The following is a 10130-nucleotide window of genomic DNA, read 5'->3' as shown; positions in this document are numbered from 1 at the left end:
ATCCGACTTTGTCTCATTTCGGTTACTGAGTGAATTATACAGTGTTCCCCAATTATCATGCACGAAGACTTAAAGAAGGAGCAGTTGCGTTACTCGAAGAAAACTAGTGCATATTATTTCGAGTACAGTGGAGTAGCCGCCATTTTCTCGGCGCGTACTCTATTGTGCTTATGTGCATGTATGGGGGCGTACCACGAGAGGGACGACTAGTACATATATTTGTCTGACCTTCATGCTTGCGCCTTCAGACATTCTTGTGGCTTTGTTTCACTACGTTTTATCGGCCATAATCGACCTGAATATAAATCAAGAGTTAAATTGTATGGTTTTACGCGCCAAAACCACTTCATGATTATGAGGCACGCCGTAGTGGAGGACTCCGGAAAAGTCGACCACCTGGGGTTCTTTAACGTGCACCTAAATCTAAGTACATTGGTGTTTTCGCATTTCGCCCCCATTGAAATGCGCCCGCCGTGGCCCGGATTCGATCCCGCGACCTCGTGCTCAGCAGCCCAACACCATAGCTACTGAGCAACCACAGCGGGTGAGCTGAATTTCAAAGCAAATTATGCGTTTTCTAAACGGACAAGCCAATAAGATTCTGCAAGTACGCAAGTATGCAAGTATACATACACTGTGAAGAAACAGCACCACCTGGTTTTGACGTTGCTAGAGTTGACAGGAAGCACGGCCGAGGAGGTGGTGCAGCCCTTTTCCTCAAATCTGACCTACAATATTCTGTAATCTTAGCTCCAATCGAACTAGAATCAGTTTGGTATAAGATATACCTTGAGAAGAGATCAATAATAGTTGGCATCTCACATCGCCCTCCCGTTTATTCTCCTGACCTCTTATCTAGTCTGAATACGTTTTTACACGAGCGCGACATCCTCTCATCAGACATACTGCTCATGGGTGATTTTAATGCTCCAGGTATATCATGGACGGCATTAGCCCTGCCTGTTGGTGAGCTTCGCTCATCGAGTGAGCTTCTCGAGCTGTCACAGTCGACTGGTCTTAAACAAATAGTAAACCCTCCTACCAGAGGCGAAGCCCTTCTAGATCTTGTCTTTCTCAGCCAACGCCTCGTCGATGGCGGTTTCGAATGTGAAGTCACCGAAAGTATTTCGAATCATCGAGCCGCTTCAGTATGTATTTCTCTTACGGTAAAAAAGCCACACATTTCGTACACCTCATTTCCAAACTTCGATCGTGCGGATTATGCTTCCATTATGGATACCCTGAGGGAAAATTTCGACAACTTTGTGCAAATGAATGCTGCTAATGAGGGTAATGATTCAGTTTATTTTTTCGAAAACCTCATTCTCACATGCATTGGCCGTTTTGTCCCTGCTAAAACAAAAATACTTAGCTAAACCGTCGATGACGACAGATATTTTACACATGTCACGTCGTGTAAATAAACTACGGCGCTCAAACCTGAGTGGTGATCCCGCTAAACTACGATGTTTAACCAAGTGAAGGAGGAACTTCGTGATAAACTTAAATCGACGAAATACTTCTACTTTAGAGTAAGATTGCGTCAACGTTTTAAAAGCAATTAAAAAAATTAGGCAATCCATCTTACCTTGTGGGATTTGTAACGCCACTTTTGTAATTAAGGAGGAGTCTACTAGGAGCTCCAATAAAATCGCATGTGCCTTTTTAACTCATATTTTCAATCCGCTTTTTACGCAAGATAACCTTGAACTTCCTCCTTTTCAATATGATATGGCATCAACAATTAGTGATCTCTCTGTATCACTTGACGTAGTCCTTAATTTAGTGTTAAAACTCGATAGTAAGAAATCCTGCGGTCCTGACGGCATTTGTAATGCTTGCCTTGTTCGTTACTCTCTTTCGACTAGTCTTTGTCTTGCACGTATTTTAACAAATCATTAGCAACTGCGTCTGTTCCTTTTCGCGGCAACGTGCTAAAATTCTACCTTTGCTCACATCTGGTAATAAACATTTCTTAACTAACAGCCGACCAATTTCCCTAACCTGTCACTCGTGATTACCTAGTATTCAATAACATACTAAGTGATTGTCAGCATGGTTCTCGTCGTGGTTTTAGCGCCATTACCCAACTCGAGCATCACATTGTTAAAGCACTATACATTGGTACACAGGTTGACGCAATTTTTATACATCTGTCCAAAGCGTTCGACGCTGCGGTTTACCATAAGCTACTACTTGAACTCAGCCTCATCCTAAATAATTCTAAACTCGTAGACTGCATTGCCAGTTTTCCGTCTGACCGCTCCCAATGTGTACGCTAGAATGCTTCTGACTCCTCTATTACTAACGTTTCCCCTGGCGCGCCGTAGGGTACCGTCCTCGGCCCACTTCTCTTTGTACTTAACGTTAATGACTTGCCACAAAATATAATTACTAACGTACGTCTGTATGCTGATGATTGCATCCTCTATCACGATATTAAATCCCCTGAAGATCATACTGTTCTTAATGCCGCGTTCTTACACTTGTGCTCATGGTATAACACCTGGCAGATGAATACAAACGTCACCGAAACCGTTTCACTGACATTCACTAGGCGTTTAACTCCTTCCGCCTTTTCGTACGCTTTTAATAACTCCCTTCTAATAAAAGTGCCCCAATATAAGTACCTCGGGCTCTTATTCTCTCACAACTTATATTGGAGCAAGCATATAGAAGCATTATATACTAAACCACTTTAAAAACTCGGCTATCTCCAACGCACCCTTCGTGTGACTCCTCAAGAAACTAAACTCCTAACATACAAAACACAAATCCAGCCAATCCTTGAATACGCATATATAATTCGGAACCCTTTTCATAAAAACGATATTAACAAGATTGAGTCTGTGTGAAAGAAAGCTGTTCGTTTTCTATACCGTCGCTACGACAGGGATTTTTCATCTTCTCCTAACCTCTCTAATATCAACATTACCACTCTGGCAACACGTCGCCACAACGAAAAGATAAAGTTCTTGCACACCTTAACTCTCCACGCTGAACCCGCTGAGATAAATACTTTAGATTTGCTGAAGCTTCCCGCACCCGTAGCTCTCACAACCTAGATCTTTTGCCTCTGCACTCTAGAACTGATATTTAAAACCTAGTTTTTTCTCCTGAACAATTGAACGTTGGAACGCATAACCCGGAAACGTTCGTTCATTGTCCCTGACCAGCTTTTTGTCTGTAATTGACAACTAATGTTATCGCCGCTCCTACTATAGCCCAAGATGTGTTGCAGTATCAAAAAATAAAGAAATAAATAGATAAATAAATAAATAAATAAATAAATTCGCAGTTCCGTCAAAAAGGCGAAGCACCGATTGCGACAGTAAATTAGCAGATAGCTGTACGAAGTAAGGGGCCCTATAACGTAAAACTATTCCAATATGTTTTTATTCCAGTCTCTGACGTCAAATTTGGGTAACTGCCGACGCAAGCATCAGGCAGTCACCCCCAGGGTTGTCTCAACGGACCAATCAAACACTGTCGTCGTTCATAGGAGGTCACTTTTCTTTACTTGAAAAACAAATAACATTGCCTACACTGAGCAGCTTGTCTCATCTAATTGGCTCACAAGAGGCGAGGAGCACGCTCAAGTGGAGAGGGATTCCATGGGGCCGAGCCACTGCACTGAAAATCGATAACCGGATGAAGACGGTGGTGCCGGCGTCTGCGATTGGTCCGCTTTCCCTTACTTAGCTTACAGTAGTTCGTTGACAGTCGCGGCGGCATGCAATGGAAGCTTAAAAATGACACTAAAACTGATCCTCAGCAAAGAAGAGTTGGCAGAACGAGGTCGTAAACGTGCCGAAAGTGTTCGAAAACGTTACACAGCCACGCAAGAAGTTTTGTTACATGCAAATAAACTCATTCTCTCCGGCAGGTGGGAGTATCCAGTGCAGTCGAATCAGAAATAACTATTTTTCTTTTGTTGAGTCAAATCAGGCATAATCAGTGTGTACATGCCATATCAGATGGGGAGCTATCGCGGTTTTCGTAACGTCGCGTGACAGACAAGTGAAGTGGGGGTGGTCCAAAATGTTTTTCACCAATCAAGGAGGGCTGATTGGAGAATTGGAATAGAAAAGTTTGGAATAGTTTTACGTTATAGAACGAGGTCGTAAACGTGCCAAGTGTTCGAAAACATTACACAGCCACGCAAGAAGTTTTGTTACATGCAAATAAACTCATTCTCTCCGGCAGGTGGGAGTATCCAGTGCAGTTGAATCAGAAATAACTATTTTTCTTTTGTTGAGTCAAATCAGGCATAATCAGTGTGTACATGCCATATCAGATGGGGAGCTATCGCGGTTTTCGTAACGTCGCGTGACAGACAAGTGAAGTGGGGGTGGTACAAAATGTTTTTCACCAATCACGGAGGCCTGATTGGAGAATTGGAATAAAAAGGTTTGGAATAGTTTTACGTTATAGGGGCCAAGGAGCGTAGTTTTATCGGCCGTATAAACTTGAACTAACAAAATTAACAATGATACGATGTGTAAGCGTGACTCAACGAGGACGTAGAAAGAAACACACACACAGAGACAGCGCTGTCTTTGTGTGTCTGCTTCTTTCTACGTCCTTGTTCAGTCGCGCTTACACAATCTATCATGGATTCAAACCAACTAGGCCGCCAACGTATTTTAACTCAATTAAGCAGCACGGCGTCCTACGCACACAGATAAACATGAAAACATATTGCTCGATGAGCGCGGAAACTCGCTGTAAAAATTATCGAGTGAGGAATCGCGGCAGCAGCGACTGCTTTGGCCCTCATGCGTCTCTCGGTTCAGCGCGAACGAAACGTCACAAGCACAGCGCATACGAAGCTACCGGCACTAGGCGCACTCTGCGAACATCGCAGATCGCTTCGAAGATGAGGTCCGCGCGGGCGCGCACTGTGGCCACGTTGCAGATCGCTTTCAAGACACACGAGCGCCGGCAACGCGTCCCTACAGCGTCCGCCAAAGGCATCTGCTGCGGCGTCCGCGATTCGCGTGGCCAACGCCGTAGTAGACGCCGCGGTTGTCTCCACTCTGTACGGACAACGCCACCTAGGTGGCTTTGGTACGGAGCGGCGGGCGAGCAGGACATCGATGCATCCTAGCAGCCGCCAGAGAAGAACGTCCCTCCTCCCTCGCCCAAAGCCACCTAGAAATGACCCCTCTGCCTCGCGCACAACAAGAGAGGGCACGCATCCGGGCGGCGTTTCTCGCTCGCGGACGCGATATGGAACCGCGTACGCTGGCTCGCGCTCACATGCTTTCACTCAAAAGGAACCTCAAGGAAGCGGCGGTGGCAAAAATGCGCCTAAAGTATTCATACAATTGCTATCGCAATACTAAATATTCTCTACGCTTTGTGTCGTTTATAAAGCAACAGTTCTAGGAAATAATCAGTTTGCAAAATGACAAAGTGGTTTAAAGCCCAGAAAGGCGAAATTCAGGCGAGTTCATTCATGAACCATCGATGTGATGCCGGTTTGATCGTTTTTCTTGCAGCTGCAGTACACACTAGCGCCAAACTTCCCTCTGCAGATTTTTGTAGAAAAATATTTTTTTCCCGTAATTGCGCGGCCCTGCTGGTGCTCGTGCCCGATTCCCAAATGTACGTGGCTCCGGTAATAGCCTTTACACTCGCAGTTGTGGCAGTTGAGTTTTATTTTTCTTCGTCCTTTGGTGATATGGAAGCTAGGGACCACGAAGTGGCCTAACGGGGAAAAAAAATTACGTGTTGTCGTTCACGACGATGGCTGTCGTGACTGTAACGTAATGGACTGAAGAGACGGACAGGGCCGACCCGATTTTGATCACATAAGTGCTGTCGCCGCACATCGTTTCACTTTATTTCACTACCACTCGTTCACACACTTTTGCTCGCTCGCCCACATTAAGCACTCTTTATTACCGGCATTTCATGGCCTCAAATGATCCCTTATTTTCACGAAGGGCACCTCGAGGCTGCTTCACTGAAAGCGACTGAAACAAAACCACCAAAAACGACAATATTGAGAATAAAATAAAGGTTGTCCAAAGCACTAAATTAGGCACCGGGCTTGAGCTCGATGAAACGAAATCTCGCTGGCTTGTCCGGAGCATTGGCCACTTTCCCGACGAATCCAATGTCTTCGTAATGGTACTCAACCTTGTACTTCAACAGCAGCTGCAGAGAGGAGAGTACACGTAATGAGCAGATAATTCTGTAAAAAGAGCTTCTGCTCTTCTGTTTAGCATAAATTATGCTCTGTTTGAGGAATAAAATAAGCCTCTTACCCCTCGCAATAACCCTGTTTCCTAAAGGTAGAACCAGTGAGTGAGTTTGTCACTTCGCAATCTCTGGAATTATCTGACTCATCGAAAATGTCGGACGCCGTGCCGCTACGTGTCCATTCTTTACGCTTCGAGCTATGCTGCTAATGTTATGTAATCAAACCTAGGGCCCTATAACGTAAAACTATTCCAATATGTTTCTATTCCAATCTCCTGACGTCGGAGGAAGGAAGACGAAGTGATTCTTTGATAGAACGCTTGTGCTTTTGTCTCCGCTTTTTCGCTTTGTTTCCCTGCATTTCTGGGAGCTGCCGCTCCCTCCTTGCGGCAATGGATGAAGAAATCTCCGAGGACTTTCCTGATGTGCAGCCGTCAGGTCGGCTAGCGTCCAGGAAACGTGGAAGTGCGTCAAGCGATACAGACAGCGAGGCCACTGAGATATGTTCGGACAGCTACGACTCATCGGACGATGACTTCCAGGTCGTGATGAGTAGATCAGCGAAAAGAAGACTATTGCAGGCATCTTCGTCGCCAAGTGCTTCTACCGTGAAGAGTGCACCGCTGCGCTGGCCGCACACTGTGCTCTTTATGCCCGTGGACCCAGCGACCAATTTGCGGCTCCTCAACAGGCAGGTCCTCTCTTCCTTACTCGAGAGAATCGCACCAAATGAGATTAAAGACGTGCGAATAAACTCGCGGAAAAATGTCCTGGCAGTTGATGTGCTACATCGCAGTGCCCTACAACACCTACGTAATATAACTGATATCGACAAGGTAAAGGTGCGATCAATGATCCCTACAGGCGGCGATGGTACAGCGGGCGTCATTTATGACGTCGACGTTGCCATTCCTAATGACGACTTGCCAACGCTGATAAAGCCAACGACAGAAGGCAATTTCATTACAAGGATTTCCAGATTGGGAAACACACGCTGTGTGAAGATTTTGTTTGAAGGAGACAGCCTTCCTTCCCACGTCAAAGTAGGACATGTCCGCCATCCAGCACGACCATTCGTGCCGAAGCCCCTCCAGTGTTTCAAGTGTTGCAAGATTGGCCACGTGAAGGGTGTCTGCGTGAACAGCGTAGTGTGCCCGCGGTGCTCCGAGTCCCATTCAGAAGACGCCTGCAGCGCACATGTTCTAAAGTGCCCTAACTGCAGTGGTCCTCACAAGGCCTCATCAAAGGATTGCCCGCGGATGCGGAAGGAATTCACGATTCTAAAACGTATGGTGCGAGACAATTCAACGCATCGAGAGGCTGCTACCGCTGTTCGGCGACGTCGGCATCGACACCGAAAACGTTCAAGAAATTCCGCAACTGCAGATAGGTACACGCCAGCTACAGTCAGAAGGGCTGCCGCATCTCCACACTGCGCCACCAAGACAGATACAAGGAAAGCGAACAAAGAGGAGAGGCTCGCCCGCCCTGAAGAATGGCCTGAGCTACCGAGGGCACGACTCCCTACTAAGTTACCTCAAAACGCACCGACTGCAACGCCTTCTGCGACTGTTGAAGCGACGCTGGCTGATGATCTCCAGGTCATCAACATTCTGCGGTCGCTCATGAGTGCCATTCGCGTTATACTTACCAACATGAAGTCTTCGTCTGCGCAAAGCGCACTACAGGTGTTGGACACTTTGAGTCCAGTACTTGCAGCTCTTGGTTAAAATCATGGCTCTCCAGAAGCCGTCGTTTCGTGACGAAGTCCGAAACGCGTCGATATTTCAGTGGAACGCCAGAGGACTGAAGTCACGCATGTCGGACTTTCGACAGTTTGTGTTCACAAATAAGTTCCCGGTCATCGTCATCTGCGAGCCCCTATCAGATAACATCAGACTGTCCGGGTATGAGTGTTTCATGTCCGCCACCCACGGAGAATGCAGCAAGATCATCGTATTCATGCGACGTGATCTTACGTATGTCCATCACCCAGTGTCGCCAGACCAAGAAAACCAATACGTCTGTCTGACAGTGAAGAAAGGCAAACTCACTTTCACATTAATTGGAGCCTACATATCGCCCTCAAGTCGGTTGGACTGCGAGAGATTACGGCAAATCACCACAGCGACTCCGCAGCCTTTGGTGATTACTGGAGATTTTAATGCCCACCACCATCTCTGGGGAAGTTCTAAGATAAACTCGAGAGGCAGAAGATTAGTGTCATTTGCCTCCAAACAAGAACTGTGCTTGTTAAATGATGGAAGCCCCACCTTTCTACGTGGAACTGCCTACTGTAGCTGCCTGGACCTGACCTTTGTTTCACGCTCCTTCACTAGAAAGGTCAGGTGGTTTCCGGATATTGAAACGCGGGGAAGTGACCACCTACCCACTTATCTTAGGGTAGAAGGGTTGACGGACTCCAGGTTAGCCGCCGTCACACAATGTATCGACTGGCCAATGTTCAAGTCAATTGTCGAAGACGGCTGTCGTGATGACTTGTCCACTAGCCTAGAGGACATCATAAAAGGTGCCCTAGAGGCTGCGAAACATTCACTTCTGAGAACGTCTACACGCACCGAATACGACGTTGAGCTAGAGAAGCTTCGTGCAATTCGTCGTCGGGCAGAGCGAAGATACAGGCGCACGAAGTCTGTACATGACTTGAGGTTGGCCAGAAGAACTCAAAAGAAAATTCAGCGTCGCATGGACAAACTTGCATCACAAAGATGGAAATCATTCTGCGAATCTTTGGATCCACGAAAACCATTGTCTCACATATGGAGAACTGTTCGTGGTCTCCGTGGAACCCCTCAGCAGCGCCACCCTTTTAAGTCTTTGGCCCTTCACCAACAATGCAGCGAGATTGACGTAGCGGAAGCCTTCTGCAGGAGGATTGCTGGCGAAAGTAGTTGCGCTGGAACATCGACGCGCCGCCACTCACCAATTTCACGCGACTCCCGCATGGATAGTCCTTTCTCCATGGACGAGCTCGAAGCTGCACTGGCCTTGTGCAAGCGTTCATCTTCACCAGGACCCGACGGTATAACCTACCGTGCCCTGTGTAATCTTGGCGATGAGGCTCGAAAAGTGCTCCTGCTCCTGTTCAACAGCTTCTGGCAGACAGGTACGGTTCCCCAAGAATGGAAGACCAGTCGCCTAATTCCACTGCTCAAGCCTGGCAAGTCGCCTGTAGACATTGCATCATACCGACCAATTGCGCTTGCCAGTTGCATCGGAAAACTAATGGAGAGGATGGTTCTAGCACGGCTAGAATGGTACCTCGAACATTACCAGGTATATCCAGATGCAGTGGCCGGTTTCAGGCGTGGCCGTTCTTCCATAGACAACGTTATCGACTTGGTGACGTACGTCGAGCACCAGAAGTCCTCCAAAAGATTATCTGCTGCTCTGTTTCTGGATGTTAAAGGAGCGTACGATAACGTAACGCACGAAGCGATTTTCAACGCGTTAGAGGCAGTAGGACTTGGCGGCAAAGTATATTTTTGGATAAGTAGCTACCTACATAAGAGATACTTTTTCGTACTTACCGAGGATGGCCCGACCTCCCAGCATTACAGTAACCGTGGGGTGCCTCAGGGCGGAGTACTCAGCCCAACGCTCTTCAGTCTAACACTCATTGGACTCGCCGACATCCTGCCAGGCACCGTTAGGCTCTCCATCTATGCCGACGACATTTGCATTTGGACGTCGGCTGTGACGCGACTGCAGCTTCGCGCGCGGCGTCAAAAGTCAGCTACTTTAACATCATCCTACCTTAGAGAACAAGGACTTCGTATATCATACGAGAAGTGCGCAGCGGTGGCATTTACCAGGAAATCAATGTCACCATACGTGATATCCGTGGACAGACACATGATCTCGTACAGCACGAGTCACAGATTTTTGGGGGTGGTCCT

General features: G+C 47.0%; 1 protein-coding gene across 1 annotated transcript in view; it reads right to left on the bottom strand.

The window, feature by feature from the left end:
* Window positions 1-5642: 5642 nt before the first annotated feature.
* LOC126530827 (probable cytochrome P450 49a1) overlaps window positions 5643-10130 on the bottom strand; it is an 80530-nt gene continuing 76042 nt past the window's right edge. The window contains exon 9 of the mRNA XM_050178120.3: window positions 5643-6165. Within this exon, the coding sequence (XP_050034077.1) occupies window positions 6046-6165 (120 nt within the window). The 3' untranslated portion in view covers window positions 5643-6045. The remainder of the gene's footprint in view (window positions 6166-10130) is intronic.

The sequence above is a fragment of the Dermacentor andersoni genome, chromosome 5 (genome assembly GCF_023375885.2).
Source record: "Dermacentor andersoni chromosome 5, qqDerAnde1_hic_scaffold, whole genome shotgun sequence".
Lineage (NCBI taxonomy): Eukaryota > Metazoa > Arthropoda > Arachnida > Ixodida > Ixodidae > Dermacentor > Dermacentor andersoni.
The sequence above is the reverse complement of the archived record's forward strand: the minus strand, read 5'-3'. Positions and strand labels throughout refer to the sequence as shown.